General features: G+C 32.9%; 1 protein-coding gene across 1 annotated transcript in view; it reads right to left on the bottom strand.

The window, feature by feature from the left end:
• LOC126893121 (anillin-like) overlaps window positions 1–24,728 on the bottom strand; it is a 102,801-nt gene that overhangs the window by 40,528 nt on the left and 37,545 nt on the right. Inside the window, exon 2 of the mRNA XM_050663067.1 lies at window positions 11,176–11,251. Coding sequence (XP_050519024.1) covers window positions 11,176–11,251 — 76 coding nt within the window. The remainder of the gene's footprint in view (window positions 1–11,175; window positions 11,252–24,728) is intronic.

Here is a 24,728-nt window from a genome sequence, read left to right on the forward strand (position 1 = left end):
CAATGCAACGAAAACTGAAGTGTGCTGTTTCCATCTGAATAATGCCCAAGCCAACAAAAAACTCTCCGTTCACTTTGAAAACAGACTACTCACTCATAACTCAACACCAAAATATTTTGGAGTGACTCTTGACAGAACTTTAAGTTTTAAGGAACACCTAAAAAGAACGCCAGAAAAACTGAAGACGCGAAATAATATAATCCAAAAGTTATGTGGCACCACATGGGGGGTCCTCAGCCTCCGTACTCAGATCATCCGCTCTCGGACCCGTATACTCGGCGGCTGAATATGCTTCGCCGGTATGGCTCAATAGCAAACACACGAAGATCATTGACACCCAATTAAACAAGACAATGCGAATGATCTCAGGTACAATTCGATCAACAGCGAACTATTGGCTTCCCATTCTGAGTCACATTCCACCGCCGAAACTAAGAAGAGTCATTCTCTTCTCAGAGAATATCGAAAAATCGAGGCTAACCATCAACTACCCATCCACCATGATAAGCTTGATATCGAAATGAACAGACTGCGCTCCAGATATCTCCCATTGTTACGGGCCACCTCCCTACATCAGGAACACTTCGACCTCACCAACGCTTGGAGAAGACAATGGGAGAGCGACTCACCACAGGAATCACACCAAATGGCCTGTATCGATCAGAAACCGCCAGGTTTTAAACTGCCCCGCAATACATGGACGGCGCTGAACAGAATAAGAACAGGTACCGGTAGATATGCTGACAGCTTGCATTGATGGGGAAAGGCCCTTACCCCTGAGTGTGACTGTGGTGCGCAACGGCAGACCGTCCGCCACATTATTGAGGAATGCACCCGAAAGCGGTACCCTGGAGTTTTAGATGAGTTCCTGAATGCGACCGAAAATGTGTTACATTATATTAATACATTAGATGTTCGTTTGTGATACTTCATCTAATGTTTTATATACTTTTTTTAAATTATGTTTTCTTATTGTATCTATGCCATACGATAAATAAATAAATACTAAATTTGAAATTTGAAAATATTTGGACAATAACAGTAATTTCTAAAACTGGGACCTACAGGCGTGCGGTTTAACCCTAAAAAGATGCTTAAGGAATTGAATACATATACTGACAACTCGATTTATACTGATAACTCGATTCTATAGGTATATTAGTTGTTAGGTTCAAAACAGACTTCAGCGTTACGCTGTGGATCCACAAAGTAGTTTCCGATGATTCGCCGTGGGTTCTTATGTGGAGTGGATGTTCCATCCCAGACGAGCGACTGTGGCTGGCCACTGTCGCTGGTCTGAGATGGTACGTATGATTTGCATGGGAATTTACGGGCTAATCATCAGAAACTACTTTTGTGGATCCACAGAGTAGCGCTGCAGCGTGGTCCGTCTGTTTAAAACCTTGAAGTTTAAATGATTTTTTTATTTTTTCAAGTGGGCCGGAAATTGTTATTAACAAAAATAATTATAACTTATAAAAGACAATTTTCTGAATCACTAAAAATACGTTTTTAAGCGTGTCCCATCGAAATAAATACTTTTTATATGTTGGTAATTTTTCGAAAAATGCTTCCTTTTTGAGTTATTTGCAATTTTTTGATGAGAAGAGGCCTGATAATTGAATTTTTGGAATTTTTTTCTAAATAAGTGAATTGCAATTCTACAAAAAGCTTTATAATCTTTAACTTTCAAGTACCTACAAGTAAGAATATTTTGGCAAGAATGAAACGATAGAAACGATTTATCAAGAAACCTTATCAAAACATTCTTACTTGTACATTGAGATTCAAAGATTATAAAGCTTTTTGTAGAATTATAATTCATTCAGTAATTTTTTCGAAAAAAAATCCAAAATCACTAATTCAGGCATTTTTTTTTCAATTAAAAATTACAAACTCAAAAATCAAGCATTTTTCGAAAAATACTAGGAAAGAAAAAGTGGTTATTTCGATGAGATACGCTTAAAAAAATTCCGATGCGATTTGGTCAAATTGATTTTTTTATATATACGTTTTAGTTGGTAGTAAAACCAACGAATATAAGATACCGATTTTCATCAATTTTGTTAAATTTGAAAAAGCCTTTGACAGTGTTAAGCACTGGGTTGTAAAAAGCTCACTACACGGTAGCAGAATAGACTACTGATACACAGAATTAATAGACAACATCTACAGAAATGCTACAACCAGAATAAATTGCACATAAATTGCATAAAACTGCACGAATATACAAACCCTATAGCGATAAAAATAATAATAAAAAAAGAATGTGTGTGTACTTTGTACGCACGTAAGAAGATATTCTTCTATTATATAATAGGTAATTTAAACGAAGTAAATATACTTAAAAGGTTATTTGTACTTATTTTATTTAAAAATCCAACTAACTTTCTTAAAAAAAGAAGAATATCTTCAAAAATTATATAATAATATACTTACAATCATAAAATCTATAAAAAAATAAAAAAACAATAACTTGCTTGGGGCTTGAACCCACTTCACGTCCACCGCGCCGTACGAAAGTTGACGCCATTTCAAACTGCACCAAACTCTCGTATACGTCATGTGGGAATATACACAAACTAAACGTTTACACCATAAATTTATATGAATTTAATAAAATTATTAGTTTGATTTTTGTCGAAATAAAATACAACAAAATATAGAGTAAGAAAACGATATATGAGATGAAGATTTGTAGAAAGTTTGTTCGTAATCAGATTATGTAAATTAAAGCATTGCAAATAGGTAACTACATTATTTTGTTTACATTTTCCAAATAGATAGGTATTGAAACTATTAGGTATTTCCAACTGAAACATTTAGAATTACGTACCTGCGGCTTTTCAAAACTATTTGAAAAGTCACTATAATTATAAATTTGATTTTATTTCTGTCCACACTTCAATAAAAACTAATATTATACAATATTTTTGTTTACCGATAACCTCCATATTGAACAATTATTGACACATCATTTCAAAATTTCAACACCCAATCAGAGCCTGTATAACAACTAATACCATACTGTCGGTGTGCGCATGCGCGCGGATCAATCAAATTTTACCCTCAATCGATTCGCCGCTAAAGAAGAATATCTTCAAAAAGGGTGACACCATATCACCGGGTGTCATCAGTATCAGTATGTAAGAAATTACAATGGGAAAATAAAAGAATCAAAATACTTGGGCAATGGGCAATACTTGAGTTACCTTATTAGATACGCCGATGATATCGTCCTGATAGCCAACAGTAAAAAAGAACAGTAATAAAAGCCAGCAGAGAAAATCAAACAGATATAAGATTGGCATGGGCGTCATTTGGCAAATTGAGCTACATCTTAAAGAATCAGAAATTTGAGCAACAGCCTAAAGTCCTTAACCAGTGTGTGATACCAGTAATCCCGTATGGAGCGCAAACTTGGACACTAACTAAGATAAATATGGATAAACTTATAAAAATACAGAGAGAAATGGAAAGACAGATATTGCAAATACACTTAAAGGACAAAAAAACATTAGCAGAATCTTAATGGAAATTTGCGGGGCACAACATAAGACACAGATACGATAGATGGAACAAGGAAATACTACACTGAAGATCCTACGAATACAAAAGAAGTAGAGGAAGACCACAGATCAGATGGGTTAGTGACTTGAAGAGGCAAGCTAATTCTAGATGAAATGAGCTTAGCTCAGGACAGACACAAATGGAGACCAGAAGGGGATGCCTACGCCCTTAAATGGATAACTTGGGCTACATAGATAGAGATACTTTTTCGAACTTTGAAAAATATATACCTACAATCGAATAAAAAAGGTTTAGTGTGGTATGAGTGCAAAAAATTAGTCGGTTTAAGCTCTGCTTATGGGGGTAAACCGCTCGCCTATAAGTCTCTCTAGGAAAGCTGATTTAATATAATAAAAGTTTGCTTTAATCTAAATTTTCTAAATCGGGCTAAATTACCTACATTTATTTATTTATTAGGATAAATATATAATATAATATAAGAAATATACAATAGGATGCCTTAATAACACTATATGGCGAAACCGACATATTAACACTGAGATGAAGTCAGGAATTCATAAAGTCAGTGTAAGAACAATAATATATGCATCAGAAAGAAGACCCGATATAGAGACAACACAAAAATTACGGCAGAAATGAGAGTACTGAGAAGAATTACAGGAAATAGGCTTAGAGATCGAAAGAGGGGGAAGACATTAAAAGAAAATGTAACGTACACTGTATAAACGAATGGACACTAAATATAAAAAAGAATATAATAACTACATAACAAGCAGAATGGAGGAGACCCATGTGGTCAAAATAGCAAGAGATAAATCACTAATCGGAAGAAGTATCGGCCGACCGCGCAAAAGATGGACTGACAACCTTCCGTAGGCATCTAAACATTACGTATATGTATTTGGAACCTAGGAGTTTTCTATTGGTTCGTTGCAGCACGCGGTCATATTTTAACCAATAGGCGGCGAGGTTCCAGACGCATATACGGAATGTTATTCGGTGCCAAATTCATATACGAAATGTTAAATATTCGTACACCGAAAAAGATAAGTTTTTATTAGAGTCTGTTAAAAGGAGATTGATTTTAAAATACTTGTTACTATATTATTAAATAAAAATAAAACAATTATAGTATTTGGAATGTTATTTGGTGCGAAATTCATATACGGTATGTTAAATATTCGTAGAACAAAAAGACGATTTTTATTAAAGCCAGTTGAAATGAGACTGGTTTTTAATAGTATATTATGCAACGAGCATTTAATGATGGTCATTATGAAGCGAGTATAAGGGATACTCGCCGCTAGGCGGCTCGTTTCGTATAGAGTACGAGCGTCATAATGATAATTAAATGCAAGTTGTATACACGATTTTTTCTATGATCATTCACAAAAAAAAAAATATATTCATATTTATTAATTTTGTAACGCAAACAACTTAAGTAGTTTGTCAGTCTGACAGTTTGTTTGCATATTGAGAACTGTCAAAGCGTATGTATTTGACTCGCCATTGCATGGTTACTGCGCGTGTCCCACCTTTATCGCGAATGTCATATCGTGATCCTATTGGTTAAAAATATGTATCTTAATGAAAATCTGTATCATAATTAAGTTCATTATGATACAGGTAGTGACATCATAATTGATATAAGTATGAGAATAGAAAAATTATTGTTAAGGCCATCTGTACAGAATTCGCAAATATTTTACGGGTATCCCTACTTTTTCTGTATTTACGCGGCAAATTACGTGTAGTAAAATTCACACTGGTATGGATATGTAAACATTACGAGAATGTGATTCTACTTGAAAATGTCATCATTAATTTAAAGAGATGTCTTTTGAATGTTCTTGGATAACTGTTATTTTTATAATTGCAAATTGTTAATTCAGTTAATAAATGTGATAATATTTTCACTAACTATGTATTCAGTGATTGTAATAATTTATACTATGTACCGGGTGTCCCAATAAGAATAGCTCTCGGCCATATCTCAGGAACCGTTTATAGTACAGCTTTGAAAAAATATTTATAACAAAAGTTGCCTCGGGAAAAGCCTGGAAATTATTTTCACAATTGTAGGTCCACCGGTAGAGGGCGTAATTGAATATCAAAAATTGAAAAATCAAAATTTTTCAAAATTTACCTAATGAAAGGGCACTGGAAATTCAATCATCGAATTCTTCATAAAATTCTGCGCATATTTGATTTCACAAGTTTAGGTCTACCTTTGCAAATAAGAGGTGGAGGTGAGTGGGAACCTTCTTATGAAAAAATGGATGTAAGTCCGGTTCTGCTAAATCGAATTTTGCACACTTGGTCTTGTTGAAAACCACTCTTTTTCGTCAATGTAATTGTTTTATTTTCGAAGCAGCCTAATAAGTAATATGCAAGCTAGGAGGTGTTACTTAATTATTTTCAGAAATCTAATTTTCTTTGGAAAATTTTAAATACAAGTATGCATTTTTATTCCTGTATTACAAAATTAGACTAAATTAGCAACATAACACCGAAAACCGCATGTCGATACCTTTTTTCTATCTCGAGATATCTTAAGAAATGTGTAAATTTTAAACATAACTGTTACTGTCAACGGTAAACGAGGTTAAGGAAAGGGAGTGTGCTATGGAAAAAACAAATAAACATTTTTCAGATGTAAACGTATATAATTAATTAAAACAACAATAAGACAAACAACACTATAAAATAAGTATAACAAAGAAATAAAACCAACCACTTACTTAGTGACGACTTAAATGTTCAAATTGTTGCCCATCATTTTCGATGCAAGCAATTACTCTTTCAAGAGTAGATTGAACAGCAGTCTTAATTTCTGTTTTCGCAATGCTTTGAATGGCGTTTCGTATTCTCTAGATTCTAGATCATGTTTTCTCGCGTAGTGGACCTTGCGGCAAAAAAAAAGGTCTTTATTTATCCTTCCCCATAAATAAAAGTCTAAAACAGTTAAATCTGTTGCTGTTCAATCTACTCTTGAAAGAGTAAATGCTTGCATCGAAAATGATGGGCAATTATTTGAACATTTAGGCAGTCACTAAGACTAAGTAAGTGGTTGCTTTTATTTCTTTGTTATACATATTTTATGGTGTTGTTTGTCTTATTGTTGTCTTAATTAATTATATACGTTTACATCTGGAAAATGTTTATTTGTTTTTTCCATGGCACACTACTTTTCCTTAACCTCGTTTACCGGTGACAGTAACAGTTATGTTTAAAATTTACACATTTTTTAAGATATCTCGAGATAGAATAAAGGTATCGACATGCGGTTTCCGGTATTATGTTGCTAATTTGATCTAATTTTGTAATACAGGATTAAAAATGCATACTTATATTTAATATTTTCCAAAGAAAACTAGATTTCTGAAAATAATTAAATAACGTCTCCTAGCTTGCATATTACTTATTAGGCTATTTCGAAAATAAGACACTTACATTGCCGAAAAACAGCTGTTTTCAACAAGATCAAATATACAAAATTCGATTTAGCAGAACCGGACTTACAGTCATTTTTTCATAAGAAGGTTCCCACTCACCCCCACCTCTTATTTGCAAAGGTAGACTTAAACTTGTAAAATCAAATATGCGCAGAATTTTATGAAGAATATGATGATTGGATTTCCAGTGCCCTTTCATTAGGTAAATTTTGTAAAATTTTGATATTTTTTTATTTTTGATATTCAATTACGCCCTCTAGCGGTGTACCTACAATCATGAATATAATTTCTAGGCTTTTCCCGAGGCAATTTTTGTTATAAATATTTTTTCTCAAAGCTGTGCTATAAACGGTTCCTGAGATATGGCCGAGAGCCATTCTTATTGGGACACCCGGTACAACAAAAACTAATACTCAATCGAGAAAAGAGGAAAAGTGTTAAAGTGATTTTTTAATAATACATATTATATTGATACTATGGAACGCTTACAATTTTGAACATCTTTAACAATTAAATACTTGGATCACAGAATATATTTTCCTGATGTATTCTCTGCTTGGATCTTCCAGAAATAATACACAATAAATAACTTTTTATTAAGTTCACGTCTTAAATCAATTATTTATCAAATACACTATATATCAATATTATTTAATCAACAACTCTAAATATTCCCGATGCAATGTCAAATATTTAAAATTGTCACTGATTGTCACTGTCTGACTGACAGTATGCTGACAATATTCTATTCGACTGAGTGCGTTGTATGACAAAGATAGATTTGGAAATATTACCACAAACGTTGTGTTCATTTTTTTCGAATCCTGAAAAAGCCAATAAATATTTTTGAAAAATTTAAACGCATAATGAAAGACTATATTATTGCCGAGGACCGAAAGTCCCTTAGAATTAATAAAAAGTTTATTTTGAATGAGATATTCTAAATTAAATATCACACTAAATTTTCTCTTAATTTTTCACCCCTGTAACTTATTAAAATAAACATTATAGAATTTCTCAGGGACTTTCGACCCTCGCCAATAACGTAATCTTTGATTCTGCGTTTAAATTTTTCAAAAATACTTATTATTTTTCTCAGGATTCGAAAAAAATGAATCCCCATTTGAATAGCATTGCAGCCGAAAATACGTACCCATCCTCTTAATGTATTATTAAAGATCCACAAGGAAAAAGGTATTCCTGTAGTTGGCTGTATACCATATAATTCAAAAAAAAAAACGAATCCTTTATAAAAGGTCTATATTTAAAATCCCTAAAAAGGCTACATCACAGAACTCGTTTTCAATTGGTTGACCAATCATCATCAGTGCTTTCCTAAAAGAGGAAAGGAAGACAAGAAAACTTTTTCCTTGTGGATTTTTTTTCTTTCCTAAAATGGTACAACCTTATAAAATGGTGCAAAGGTTATAAAATTTTGACTACGGTTAAAAAAAGTTGTAGGTTATACACACGTGACCTTACCATGCTAACCGGCAAAATATTACAAATTTTATTTACATATACTACATAATTACAAATATTTTGGTGGTTAACATGTAAGATCACGTGAGTAAAACCTACAACTTTTTTTAACCGTAGTCAAAATTTTAAAACCTTTGCACCAATTTATAAGGTTATATTCATTTTAGGAAAGCACTGATGATGATTGGTCAACCAATCGAAAACTAGTTCTGTGATGTAGCACTTTTTAGGGATTTTAAATATAGACCTATTATAAAGGATTCGTTTTTGTGTATTATATGGTATACGTATACAGCCAACTACAGAAAAACCTTTTTCCTTGTGGATCTTTAGTAATATATTAACAATAATTTTTATATTCTCATACTATAATATATCAATTATGATGTCACTACCTGTATCATAATGAACTTCATTATGATACAGATTTTCATTAAGATACAGATTTTTAACCAATAGGATCGCGATATGACATTCGCGATAAAAGTGGCACACGCGCAGTAACCAATGGCGAGTCACATACATACGATTTGACAGTTCTCAATATGTAAACCAACTGTCAGACTGAAAAACTACTTAATTTGTTTGAAAAGAAAAAAGAAAAGAATAGAAAAAATCGTGTATACAACTTGCATTTAATTATCATCATGACGCTCGTACTCTCCCTTATACTCCTTTATAATGACCATCATTAAATGCTCGTTGCATAATATACTATTAGTCTCTTTTTGACTGGCTTTAATAAAAATCGTCTTTTTGTTCTACGAATATTTAACATACCGTATATGAATTTCGCACCAAAAAAACATTCCAAATACTATAATTGTTTTATTTTTATTTAATAATACAGTAACAAGCATTTTAAAATCAATCTCCTTTTAACAGACTCTAATAAAAACTTATCTTTTTCGGTGTACGAATATTTAACATTCCGTATATGAATTTGGCACCGAATAACATTCCGTATATGCGTTTGGAACCTCGCCGCCCATTGGTTAAAATATGACCGCGTGCTGTAACGAACCAATAGAAAACTCCTAGGTTCCAAATACATATACGGAATGTTTAGATGCCTTCCCTAGAGGTATCAATCTGCTAATAAACAAGCAGAACTGCTTATAAATAGGAATAAGAAGACAGGATCCTACTACATACATGAAATGAAAGACTGGACGCTCACAATGAATTCGTTACGAAGCCTTTAACTTGATATGTGGGTACTCCGCATCATTCTAAAAATTCAGTGGACTGAACATATGTACTAGAAATAAAGAAATTTTAAGACATATGAACAGATATCGTGAACTTGTAGAAATTGTTAAAAAAACAGAAAACATCTTATCTTGGACATATTATATTCAGACACGATAGATATAACTTCATTCAACTAATAATGGAAGGGAAAATAGAAAGAAAGCGTGATTCTGAAAGACGACAAATGACCTGGCTGAATAACATCCATTATTGAAAAGGACTAGTAGAAGACAAAAGGGACTTACAAATAATAACACACCTTTACTGGAATCAAAGCGGACAAATTGTAATAGATAACGAACCCAGTCCAAAAATTGAAATTAGGAGAGGAGTTCGGCAGGGATGTATTATGTCTCCATTACTCTTTAATGTATTATGAGTGAAGCCATTTTTAAAGAAGCATTACTGTCTCAAAGTAAAGGAACAATAATTAACGGAAGAACTATTAACAACATCAGATATGCAGATGACACCGTGATTATGGTAAGCTCTGTTGAACAACTCCAATTACTATTAAACAAAACAGTTTCTGTGAAGAATATGGACTAAAAATGAGTATAAAAAGAACCAAATACATGATAATAACAAAAGAATGCAAACAAGCATACATTTGAGAAATATACCGATAGAAGGGGTTGATATATACAAATACCTAGGAACCTGGATTTCAGAGAAAAATGATCAAACAACAGAAATAAAGACCACGATATAAATAGCAAGAAATGCGTTTGTAAAAATTAAAGCAATTATCTGCAAAGACCTTAGATTAGAACTGAGAGTAAGAGCTTTGAGATGCTACGTGCTCTCGATACTGCAATATGAACTTGAAAGCTGGACGTTGAAGCAAGAACACACAAATAAGCTAGTCATTTGAAATGTGGGGTTAGAGAAGGATGCTTAGAATAGCATGGACACGGAAGAAAATGAACTCAAGAAGTATTGCGAGAAATGGGCAACGAATACGAAATAATAAACACAAAAAAATAAGAAAGGTACAATATCTGGGACACGTAATGAGGGGACAGAGATATGAAGTGCTAAAGACTGATAATACGGGGAAATATAAGAGGCGGACGGAGTATAGGAAGAATGAGAGTATCATGGTTGAAGAATTTAAGGGACTAGTTTAAATGCAGTTATATAGAACTCTTCAGAGCAGCGGTAGATAGAGTAAAGATAGTGATGATGATATCCAACCTCCGATTGGGAAAAAGCACTTAAAGAAGAAGAATGTTAAGTATAATATTTCTGAATTGAGTAGTCCTGAATAAATACCGTTGTAATATTCTGTCATACAAAATAACCAATCATGTATTTATAATCCAAATCAAGTATAAATATTTCTGTAAACTTGTAAAATATACAGTATAAGCTATAACTTTCACCATCTTCACACGATCGTTCACATACACGATAAGTGCTAAATAGGTAAAACCTTAAACTTAATTCTTACCTCTCTCTTTCCTATTCTTCAGTAACGCTGCTAAATCTAGCTTCACTGGTTTTTGGTTTAAAGATAGCCTGGTAGCCTAAAATATTATTGTATTAAGACTTGTATAATGTAATGCAACGGTAATATAACACAAAGTATAAAAGAATTAAAGTTACAAGCAAAATAATGATGAAACTTATTAAAAAGCATTAGCAATGTACACTATCACACTTAATTATTTTTCTCTTATTTTTCTGTGATATAAAGCCCATCATCACGAATTGGATGTAAGAAGCGTAGTATATAAATAAGTGGAAAATTTTACGGGAGATCTACGTTGAGCAGCGGACAAATATATGCTAATTGATGAGCATGACATAAGAATAGTACGGGGCAAGCCAAATTGAATAATGTATTTGTACACTAGCGGCAGGTAACTAAAAGTTAAAATAATTAACGCAGAAACAGAATCACTTGGAAAGAAGAAAGTATATAACCAACACATAACATCTCAAAAAAGAAAACTTCATGGTTTAGAGAGGAAATGAAGATAAAATGTGAAGAAAAGAAGCCTTTTTACAATACAGAACAAAACACACACAACAAGCATACAACCACTATAAACGAATTAGGAATGAAATACTTTAGACAGACAAATATAAAGAGAACACTTGGAGAGCTTCTCAAAACAGATGGAAAACAACTGCTATACGAAACACAAAAGGAAATATGGAGAATGATCAGAGGACAAAGAAAAGAGATGGACAAACCAATAAAAACGAAACACATTCAGAAGGAAACGTGGGCAGACTATTATCGATACCTATTTGCTGAAGGTGACAATAATGAACCAACACCTGAAGTGATGATAGACGAAGAAATAAACATTGAAGAAGAAGCAGAGGTAAAGGAAGCATTAAGGAAATTAAAAAATAGAAAAACACCAGGAGATGACAAAATATCAATTGAACTTTGAAAGTACGGACGAAGACATCTGATTAAACAATAAGAACTAATCCAAAAAATTGAGCAAAACAGAATACCACAAGAATGGAGATCAAGCATACTAATTGTCTCTCTTCAAAAAGGGAGACAAATCGGACCCGAAGAACTACAGAGGAATTAATTTATTAAACACAACATTAAAATTAACAACCAAAGTGATAACAAACATACTAAATAAAATTATAAGATTCGCATAAGAACCAGAAGGTTTTAGGTAGGAAAGATCATGCACCGACGTTATACAGGGTGTTTGGTAAAGAATGGGCCATAGCTTAGATTCCTGAGCTTAAAATAGGTTGATTTAAGCTAACTTACCTTAGTACAAAAGTTGATAATAACGAAAATACAGGGTGTCAAAGTTAAACTTTTATTTTATTTATTCTTGAATGTTTCCTGACAGGCATTAGCTAACAACACGAAATTTGATAAGCGGGGGTTTTTTGGGACGAGAAATTTAAATTCGCCACCAAAAATAAAGTATTACCCAGAGGGTGCCATATACGTCTTTCAGCGCTCATTTAATACGTTTAATTTTTTTTATCCCCCACGCTACAAACTTTTTGAATAAAAATTTTTATTCTCATAATATTTTTACTTAAAACAGTTATACTACATTCATCTCGCTAAACTCGACCGTTTTCGAAATAATCGCATTTTAAATCTGCGATGCAACATAATTTTTTGCATAATATCATTGTAGTTACACCGGAAAAATAAACTTAAAACCATAATAATTGTGTAAGTTCTCCTATTTATGTTATTGCATAGCAAATTCTATTAGAAGAAATGTGTGGAAATTATTATGCCTTTAAGTTTATTTTTCGGGTATAACCTCTAGGATATTACGCAAACAATTATGTTGCATCGCAGATTAAAATGCGATTATTTCGAAAACGGTCGAGTTTAGCGAGATGAATGTAGTATATCTTTTTTAAGTAAGAATATTAAGAGAATAAAAATTTTTATTCAAACAGTTTGTAGAGTGGGCGATAAAAAAAATTGAATGTATTAAATGAGCGTTGAAAGACCTATGTAGCGCCCTCTGGGTAATACATCATTTTTGGTAGCGAATTTAAATTTCTGCTCCCAAAAAATCCCCGCTTACCAACTTTCGTGTCGTTAGGTCATGCCTGCCAGGAAATATTCAAGAATAAATAAAATAAAAGCTTAATTTTGACACCCTGTATTTCAGTTATTATCAACTGTCGGACTAAGGTATTTAAGTTAGCTTAAATCGACCTATTTTAAGCTCAGCAACCTAAGGTTAAGCTATGGCCCATTCTTTACCAAACACCCTGTATATTTATAATGAGGCAGGCTCAAGAGAAGCATTAGAATGCAACAAACCGGTATATTTATGTTTCGTGAACCTTAAGACGGCATTTGACAGGGTCAAAATAAAGGACGTTATTCATTTATTGTACGCAACTGACCCAATTGAAGATGACAATGGGATAAGACAGGGAAATTTCCTTAGTCCTAGTTCAACCTGATCATGGATGAAATAATAGCTACAGTTGAGTCCCTGAATCTTTATCCGTGTGTCATCATTTAACCCTTATCCGGGCAAGGTGGGTCCAACAGGCCCGAGACGCCAATTCTTTTATCATAAACTGATAAAAAAATTTTATTGAATTTTATGCATCACTGAATTTGTTTAAAAGTATGTTTCCTTCAACATAGTCATGAGCTATTCAAAATATTCATTACCATTTTTGAAATTATTGTGTCGAAAGAATTTTGTCACGTAAAGGGGCAACACGGGCCCGTTGGACCCTATTTGTATTTATACCTAAAGTCTAAATCTTTGTTACAGAAGTTAATCTGGCAGTCAGGTAATGTTTTCGTGGATTATCTAAACGACTTTTGTGATTCCGGAAATCCAATAATAAAGTATAAACCTGTAACAAACAATGTAAACATCTCTTTGGTGTGAACATCAAAGATATGTTTACAATAGGTGTTATATCTATTCTAAATGAATTTTAAAAACTGATAATCATTGTTGGAATGCAATAATATTGTTAGGTAGGTACCTATATATATTTTGAAATAAATAATGCATCTGCTATCAATCGTTTGATATCGATGTTAGTGTCGACAACTAAGCTCCTAAAGTTATATTGAATTACAGTGAAAGTAGATAGTGCGAATAAAATGTCTCGAAAACCATTATCAGCTGCAGAACTACAAGATATTGCTAATAATTTATGGGATTTCAATGATGAAAAATCTCCTGAAGTAGGTGGCATTGAAAGTGACTCTGAAATTCAAGATCATTTTTCGGAAGCAAGTGAAAAGGATGATCAGCAAGTAGTATTGAGTGATAATGATGAAGAATGTGTAGCTACAAGTTCTCAGATTTCAGAGTGTGTAATTTTTGAAACTAAGGATGGAATTAACTGGAAGAGTCAACCACAACCGACAGGAAGTATGCGATCTTGCGACATAATAAAAAGCAAAACGCACAAAGTAATGTTAGGCCCTGGTCAAAGTGTAGATGCTCCTGTTGATTCCTTTTGTTTGTTTGTGGACGAAAAAATTGTGAACGAAGTAGTGAAGTGTACAAATGAAGAAGCCGAAAAAGTCCTGGGGATAGAGAACTGTAAATATTGAGACTCTACAGAGCTATATGCCTTTATTGGACTACTACTAACTGCAGGGCACCTGAGTGCCAACATCCATTAAACAATTCAAAAATTTGCTAAGATTTGTTCCATTTGACCATAAAGACACGAGGTCTGAACGAAGAAGGAACGACAAATTAGCAGCAATACGCGATGTGTGGAATCAAGTCAAACAAGACTTTCAGAAATACATTTACCAGGAAAAAACAACGGTAGATGAGCAACTTATAACGTATCGACGTAGGTCTCCTTTCAAGCAGTATATATGCCTTCAAAGCCAGACAAGTATGGCATGAAAATATGGCAAATCCTTCAGGTAGATCGCACCCTCAAGGTAGACCGCATACTATAGTAGCACTTTTTATTAATCTAGACAATTTAAATATAACTTTAGTAAAAAATGAAAAAATTATATTAGAAATATATGGGTAAATATTAATAGTACATTCACGAACAGTGGTGGGCCCAACGGACCCGAGTTGCCCGGTTACGTAAGTAAAATGTGTTGCCCGGATAAGAGTTAAAGCATACGAAATAAGTCGATGGTAAGTCGTAAATTGAAATTTACTAAACGCAACAGCAAGTCACTTACTGTCACTTGCTGTTGCGTTTAGTAAATTTCAGTTTCCGACTTATCATCGACTTATTTCGTATGCTTTCAATGATGACGCACGGGTGAAGATTCAGGGACTCAACTGTAAGAAGGGTACCAAATAGGAGAAAAATAACTTAAATAATCGGTTAAACAGACGATGCAATACTAATATCTTAAAGTCAAGATAATTTACAACGAATTCTGCATTATTTTAATATAACCGCCAGAAAATTTAACCGTGTTAATTTCACCAAAAAATACAAAATGCATGGTTATAGCAGCAAACCACAGATGTAAATAAGGGCTAGAGGGTCAGATAATAGAACAAGTGATGGAGTTTATATCTAGGCATTATACCATTTAGCTACGGAAAGCCCGAAACAGAAGTGGAAGATCAAGTGAATAGAGCAAAAAAAGCCGTATGTTGCCTGAATGAAAAACAATATTATGGAGAAAGAAAAAAATCAAATTTACAAAACATTCATCAGACCATTAATGACATAAGCGGCAGAAACATAACACAGAGGACAAAAAGATCGCTAGAATCAGCAGAGATGAACACCATTAGAAAAATGATGATAAGGCAGTATGGAGCACAGCTAGAAGTACAGAGTCGAAATGAGCAGAGTCTAAAAATATAACTATCTGAGAACTATCAGTGAATGAAACAAAAGCATTGGACAATGAAAATCAAAATAAGAATTGAGAAAGTTAGAAGTGCTTTTATGAATATGAAAAGATTACTAACTAGTTGAGACTTGAGAATACTAACTAAAAATTTGTCTTGTAAAATGTTCATTATATCCTTCTATATGGTGGATTATGATAAGTGCCGTTGAAATAAAATATGAGCATTCGAACTACAGATTTATATAAGAGTATTTAAAACACCCTGAAATGGAATAATGGGAAAGGAAAGAGTTCCGCTTGACCATCAAAAGTCAAAAACTTTACTACAAAAAAATGTCCTACGAAGTTGAAAAGGTCATGGATTGGTTGTAACTCCAACCAACTATTCCATGCAGCTATAACTAAGACCTAAATGGTAATGACAATAGCCAAACTTCGAAACGGGGAGGCACGTGAAGAACAAGAAAGAGTTTTACAATAAGCGTAAGAGATTTGAAATATCTTACAGAGTATCTGGTGAGAGATTGAGAAACATTATTACCTGACATGGGTGACGCAAATTACAAAAAAATGTAGTGCATTGTATCCACAGAATTTGTGTCTTAAATTGCAAGAAAGTTATGAACACGGCTATAAGTTTTATGTGACCTGCTGATATTAAGAAACGAAAACATGAAGAAGAATAAGGTATATTTTAAAATATACACGAAAATAGTAGAGAGGAGCCTAAGGCAAGAGGTAGAAAAAGAACTGGGAGAAGAACAAGCAGCGTTTAGACCAGAAAGACAGACAAACGATAACTTTTGTATCAGTAGAAATATAATAGAAAGATGTGAAGTATTCACTCGGGGGGGGGGGGGGGGAAGCTAATTCTGGCATTCATAGAACTAAGAAGAGCAGCGTTGGACTTAATAGAAAGAAAAACTATATGGCAATGCTTGCAGAAAATGAAAGTACCAATTACACTTATAAATCGAAAGTATTTACAGGGTAGTAAAAGAACGAGTGCAGATAACAGGAGAAAGATGTGAAGAATTCAAGATTAATTGGGAAAGGGGTATCAAACAAGGAGACAGTCTTAGCCTACTACTACTCATAATAGTAACGAACGAACTGATTAAAAATTCTGAAGAAAGAACCAACCAAATACATAATAGGATACAAAAGATTACAGCCGTAAAAATGGAAGCGTTATTTTACGCGGATAAAATTGTCCTTATAGCAGAGTCCGTGACCAAAATGCAAAAAATTGTAAACATATGGACAGAGGAAATAGAGAAACTAAAAATGGAAATTAACATCGAGAAAAATAAAATAATGGTCATCAGCGAAAAGGAAGAAAATGAAATATAAAATGCAAAAATACTCAAATGGAAATAGTTACCGCGTATGATTATCTTGTAAGTATAAAATTGCCAGTAATGAAAAAATAGCCCTTGAAGAAAGTACCAGTTCTGAGAAAAAAAAATTGTCCCAAGAAACAAAAATGAAAATGTATCATATTATGATTGTGATACCAACGATACTATATACGAGTAAAAATTTTATTTTGCAGAAAATTGCATAGATACTAGGATAAACGCAATGGAGATGAGAGATCTACGAGCTATAGTCGAAAAGACCAAATGTGATAGAATAAGAAATGAGACAATAAGAGAGATATCCAAACAGGAACCAATATTGAACAAAATAATAAAAACTCAATTAAAGTGGTATGGACATCTGATAAGAATGACATCCAGTAGACTATCGAGAAAAATTCACGAAACAAGAAATTTCACAAAAAATAAAAAAGGCAGACCGAGGAAAAATGGATACATCAAATAGTAGGTAGATGCGGGAAAGATTAAACAGAAAACGCTTGAAGAAATGAATATAATAGAACAATACAGAAGACTATCGAAGAGGTGGGTGAATATGCAGCATAACTAAACCCAAATCTCACACCTGAAAGTGTATAAGGAAGGGGAGAATGAAAGAATGAATACGTACTCATAACAGAAAAAAATATAACCAAACGGAAGGAATTAGATTAGTATAACAAGATATACTTTTACACCAGGGAAATAAGGCAAAAATATACCATGTTCGGGATACTTGAGCAGCCAGCTTGCAAATGAGTTTTTTGGGTACTATACAGCTAATATATTATAAATACAAAAATGCCCGTCACAGTTTGGACGAGAAATTTAGTTATTAACAAATAAGGGTCAAAAATTAAAAATTTTTTCGTTTAAATCGCTACAGGTAAAAATAGGGTAATTAGATGTCTTATTTATAATATTTTTCTTTTAGTAGATGAGCCAAGGTTTAAAATAGCGTCTTTGAATTTTGGTCCGATTATTTGTTGCTTCGGATATTGCAAAATAAAACTAAAATTTCGAAAATAAAAAATTTGCTCTAACTTTTGCGAAAATGAATTTAGGACTTTCATATTGCATGAAAAGTTGAGTTAAACAGTCCATACAATGCACAAAAAATTTTAAGACGATGCGTCAATTAGTTGAAACTTTATTAAATTTGTTTATCTCAAAGAGCTTTTTTCGAAATGTAATTGTTCAGAAAATAATAATGATACAGCAATTCTGTGAAAACAACATAAAAGAAGAATAGTCATTTTATCAAAGCATTTAAAAAAATATTACAAAGTCATTTTTATCACTCAGAAAACATTTTACTAAAATAGAGTCATTTTTGGCTTATAATCAATTTGAATAACTTTGTTAATATTAACTGTAGGCTAAAACTACAATGGAATTTGAAAAGCTGGTATTTTTATACGAATTTTACAAGAAAAACTTTTCACCTAGGTTAATTACGGTCAAAGTTAGCCACTTTTTTTATTTAATTGACGGCTACTTTGTTTATAACAATTAAGCAACCTAACTAGAGCCATTTTGAAGTTGAAGATATATAGGTTATGTGTAAAAGTTTGAGTAAACTTTGAACTTCAACAGAGTGGTTAATAAAGCTTTAAAAATGGCTTCCGAACGGAATTAATTCGTGGTCGGCGGAGGGGAATTACTAAAATACGTGCGCTCAAAAAATGAAACTGATTCTGCAAACATATGCTGCGAATAATATCGCTGGAACTTGTTGATGGATTTCGATCACAATTTTTTTAATTTGTATGTACTCGTAGTCTTATAGAGTACGTTATGTACACACAACCCCACCTAACATTACAAAATGTTAAGGGGAACTCCCCTTATCACTCAGGAACCAGGCGCGGATGCAGAGGAGGTCAGCGGGTCCATAGACCCCCTATTGTATTTAGTCTATAAGCATTTTTTTATTATTTATTATTTTTTTTCTGTCAACTCTTATTTTCAAACGATCAGTAAGTAAGTCTGGACCCCCATATTATGAATTTCTAGATCCGTGCCTGCTCAGGGATATGAAAAATAGATTACGACCGATTCTAAGACCTACCGAATATACATAATATATAATTTCATAAAAATCGGTCAAGCGGTCTCGGAGGAGTATGGAAACTAACACTGTGATAGGAGAATTTTATAGATGTAAATATATTATTAACAAATAGGGGTTGGTGATAGAAGAGTTAAAATTAAGGGTTGTATGTATTTTTTAATTCTACATCATATAAAATTAAGGTAGATAATTTTGTCCAAAAAAATAAAAAAAAATGTCAGGGGGGCAACCCCCCTTATAACTTATGTGTATAAAAAATAGATTAGAATCTCTTCAACGTCCTACAAGATAAACGTGTAAAATTTTATAAAAATCGGCCAAGCCGTTTCGTAGTAGTATGGAAACTAACACTGCTACAGGAGAATTTGATGTATATAGAAGTTACTGCGAATTAAATCATAAAAGTGGCTAACTTTGAACCTAATTAACCTAGGCAAAAAGTTTTTTTCTGAAAATTCGTATAAAAATACCAGCTTTTGAAATCCTAAAGTAAATTTACACTATAGTCAATATTAACAAAGTGATTCAAATTGTTTGGAAGCCAAAAATGACTCTATTTTACTAAACTTTTTTCGGAGTGATAAAAAAGACTTTATAATGATTTTTTTCAACACTTTAAAAATATAACTATTATTGTTGAATGTGGTTTCCACAGAATTGCTATGTCATTATTATTTTCTGAACAATAACATTGCGAAAGAAAAGCTCTTTGCGATAAACAAATTGAATAAAATTTAAACTAATTGACAAACCGTCTTAAAATTTTTTGTGCATTATATCAAATGTTTGGCTCAACTTTTCGTGCAATATGAAAGTCTTAAGGCCATTTTTGCAAAAGTTATAGCACATTTTTAATTTTTGAAATTTTAGTCTTATTTTGCACTTTCCGAAACAAAAAAGGATTGGACCAAAATTCAGAAAGTTCCATTTAAAACCTTGGCTCATCTACAAAAAGAAGAATATTATAACTAGGATATTAAATTACCCTATTTTTACCTGGAGCGATTTAAACGAAAAAACAGCCATTTTTGACCCTTATTTGTTAATAACTAAGTTTCTCGTCCGAACTGTGACGGGCATTTTTGTATTTATAATGTATTAGGTATATAGTACCCAAAAAATCTATTTGTAACCTGGCTGCTCAAGTGTCCCGAGAAACAGTAAAAGAAATGAATTACAAGCATAAAATTAAAATGCACCAAACACTAAGTAATCTGCCGCTCATAAACGACTTCCGTTAATGAATGAAATTAAAATAAAAAACAAAAATAGTGATAAACAAATCTTTTTTTTTTTTAATTGAACAATGCGTATTAGACCGGGCAGTATCGTCGCCCACGCTAGCGAAATTATTCCGATTCGATTTTTTTGCACAAACTTACTCAAAAAGAGGTCCTTATTATAACATATCCACAGGGTGCCGGGGTGTGCCGTGGTCGAAAAATTGTTTAAACAGTTTTTTTTTTAACAAATTCACAAAAATAATTTTTTCATTTCGACCAATTTTTTTTAGATAATTTGGCTTATTCTGAGCAAAAAAGGTCGCCTACCATTTTTTTGTAAAATTGATTGTTGTCGAGTTATATGCGATTAAAAATTTGAAAAATGCGAAAATTGCCATTTTCAAGGCTTAATGCAGTGCCGGATTAACCATTAAGCAAAGTAGGCAGTTGCCTAGGGGCCTCGGACCCAAAGGGGGCCTCGCGGGGACCAAAACGAAAAAATGTTGAAAGATCCAAATATTGCGCAATACCATAAAAGTTATGGTGGACGTATAAAGCTACATTACAATGCATACTTTTGTTCACATATAAAGTATATGCTGTGGGAATACATCGCTAATGAATGCCCTTTGGTAGAAGGACCAGTACTACAGATGGAAACAAGAATCGAAAGTGAGTAAAAAAACACAAGAAAAATCAGGAGAACGAAAAGATCCTTAATCAAAATCCAAAACAGAAGCAAACCTTATAGTCGAGGCATTGGAGCACAAAAATAGGCCTTACTGTCGATTTTTGGCGCAGTAAGACGGATTTTAATGCAGTTTGGTGCGTTGGATTCGTGAGAATGTCAGGAAACTTTGTGAACTAATGTAATGAATAAGAAACCTCAAATTGCATTTGTGCATAAGAAAAGTGCATTTCAAAAATGCATTTCGGTAAATAGTGGGAAAAATTTACTCAATTTTCTTACTCGGGGGTTTTGGGGTCGCTGAAAACGAATATGAGGTCGGCGAGAGTGTGAAAACTACCTGGTGCCTGCAGCAGGAGTAATAAACGTCTTCTTCTGGAGTATTGTGGTAATTTGTGCCATTTTTGTTATGCTATGTGCCATTTTTGACAATCAAAAACACAAACTTTACGTAGAGTCCTAGTTTTTTTTTGTTTGTTTTCCCATTAATTACTTGTTTCTGTTTATTTATTATTTTAAAAATAAATGTACAGTTCTACAAATTTAAATATTATGCCTCTACCTATTAGTGCGATATAATTATTATTCTCATATTAAATTAGATATAAATAAATTCTTCTTTTTATATTATGATTACTTTTGGTCATATTAATGTAAGATCACTGACTGCACATTTTATTGAATTCAAAAACTGTGTTCTCTTAAAAAAAATTGATGTACTAGCAGTTAGTGAAACTTGGCTTACAAATTTCATTACCGACAAGGATATAGGTATAGATGGGTATAATGTGATAAGAAGGGATAGAAATGGAAATGGGGGAGGTGTGGCATTCTATGTTAGATCTCAAATTAAATATAAAGTTCTACAAACAAATAATAACAGTATTGAACACCTTTGCTTGGAATTGTTCGTAAGTAATAAATCGTATGGATTCTGTGTTGTATACAAACCACCTAAATTTAATGTCCGACATTTTTTTGACGAGTTTGAGAATATTCTATCTGATGTTTTGCCGTTGATTGAAACATTTTATTGTACTGGTGACTTCAATGTTAATTTGTTAAATACTGATTGTCCTGATACTAGAGTTGTCTGTGATTTTTTTGAAACAATGGGGTTACATCAAGTCATAGATCAGCCGACTAGAATTACATCTAGTACGGCAACCCTAATTGATTATATTTTAACTACAAAACGAAGAACAATTCTTGATGTTGTCGTGGAATGTGTTGATTTTAGTGACCACGAGTTGTTGATATCTAATATAAATATAGAGATTAAAAAGAAAGAAATTGTTTATAAGACTGTAAGAAACTTTAAGGCGATAAATCAAACGGTATTCTATGAGGAATTACAATCTCTACCGTGGCGAAATATTTTTGATATTGAGGGTCTTGATGATAAAGTCGAGTTTCTTACCAATAACATAATATGCTTACTGGATCGTCATGCTCCCTATGTAACCTACAAAATTTCGAAAAATTATGCACCATGGATGACTGATACTTTACGTATTATGAAAAAAGAAAGGGACAAAGTATTGAGTTTATACAAGAAATACAAAAACATCCAAACTTGGGAGGAATACAAATCAATTAGAAATATGTTTACTTTAGCTGTCAGAAGAGAAAAAAAGGCTTTCTATTCAAAAAAATTGGATAATAAAAACGGGAAGGATCTTTGGAAATCCTTAAAAGTTATAGGTCTTGGTAGGGAAACTCAAAACAATACGCAACTGTCAGAAAATTTAAGTGATATTTCGGCAATGAATGACTACTTTATAAATTGTGTTCCCAATATGAATCCTAATTTAACACTTAAAAACTTTTATAGTCATAATTGTCGTGTGGACGTGGAAGCAAATTTTTCATGTGTTGAAGAAAGTGACGTTTTAAATGTCATCAAAAGTATAAAGAGTGCTGCTACCGGATATGATAAAATAAATATACTAACAATTAATATGTGCCTTCCCTTTTTATTGCCTTATTTGACACACATTATTAATGCTTGCATTCTAAGAGCCGAGTTCCCGTCAATGTGGAAAGTTGCAAAAATTATACCGGTACCGAAAACAACTAATCCGACAGGATATAACGAAATCCGACCAATTAGTATACTGCCCACTTTCTCAAAGATACTAGAGAAAATTCTAAATCAGCAACTACAGGTTCACTTGAGTCAACATAAAATTCTACCAGAAAATCAGTCTGGTTTCAGAACGGATCACAGCTGTACTAGTGCCTTGTTAAAGATAACTGATGACATATTTGATGCCTGCGATAATGGTTTAATCACAGTGCTGATACTTCTGGATTACTCGAAAGCATTTGATACGCTTGATCATTCGCTATTAACTTCAATGTTTAAGTATATTGGTATGTCTCAGCGGGCATCGGATATGATATCTAGTTATCTCAGTAATAGAAGTCAAGCTGTTCATTACAACGGTAGGACATCAAACTATCTTAATACAAATAAAGGGGTACCACAGGGCTCTATTTTGGGTCCCAAATTGTTTAGTATTTACACTTCAAACTTTCCTGCAAACTTTCTCTCTTGTAACCAGCACTATTTTGCTGATGATACGCAAATATATTTATCTTTTAAGCCTGATGAGTCTGAACAGGCAGTGGCAGCAATAAACTATGATTTAGAAAGAGTTTCTCAGTTTTCGACTAGCCATTGTCTTCGACTTAATAACAACAAGTCGGTAGGCATAGTGTTTGGTTCAGCGGCGCGGAGAGAAATCTTTCTGAGAGACTTTGCTCACATGATCACCATCGATAATTCTTCAATAGAGTTTAAGGAAACTGTGAAAAACTTAGGTTTACATATAGATCAAAACCTAAGATTTGGTGGTCATGTGGCCAAGTGTTTGCAGAAAAGTTATTTGAACCTGAAGTTTTTATTCCAATCTCGTCATATATTTACTAAAAAATTAAAAAAATTGCTCTGTGATACTTTGGTGTTATCACACTTTAATTACTGTGATACCATTTATAATTCCTGTATCACAGAACGTGACAGTTATCGGATACAAAAAATGCAAAATTCTTGTCTGCGTTTGATACATGGTATCCGTAGATATCAAGCAATTAGTTACAAACTTAAAGAAACAGGGTGGTTAAGTATGAAACATAGAAGACATGTACATTCAGCTTGTCAATTCCAAAAAATTATTATTTTCAAAACCCCCCCGTATCTCTATAATAAAATAAAATTCCGTACTGATGTACACAATATTAACATAAGACATAAAAACACCATTTCTATTCCTTATCATCGTACACAGCAATACAAGCGGTCTTTTACATATCAAATAGCCCAAGTTATGAATAGATATACTACTGGTACTAATTTTACTCAAAAC

Source organism: Diabrotica virgifera, chromosome 10 (assembly GCF_917563875.1).
Source record: "Diabrotica virgifera virgifera chromosome 10, PGI_DIABVI_V3a".
Lineage (NCBI taxonomy): Eukaryota > Metazoa > Arthropoda > Insecta > Coleoptera > Chrysomelidae > Diabrotica > Diabrotica virgifera.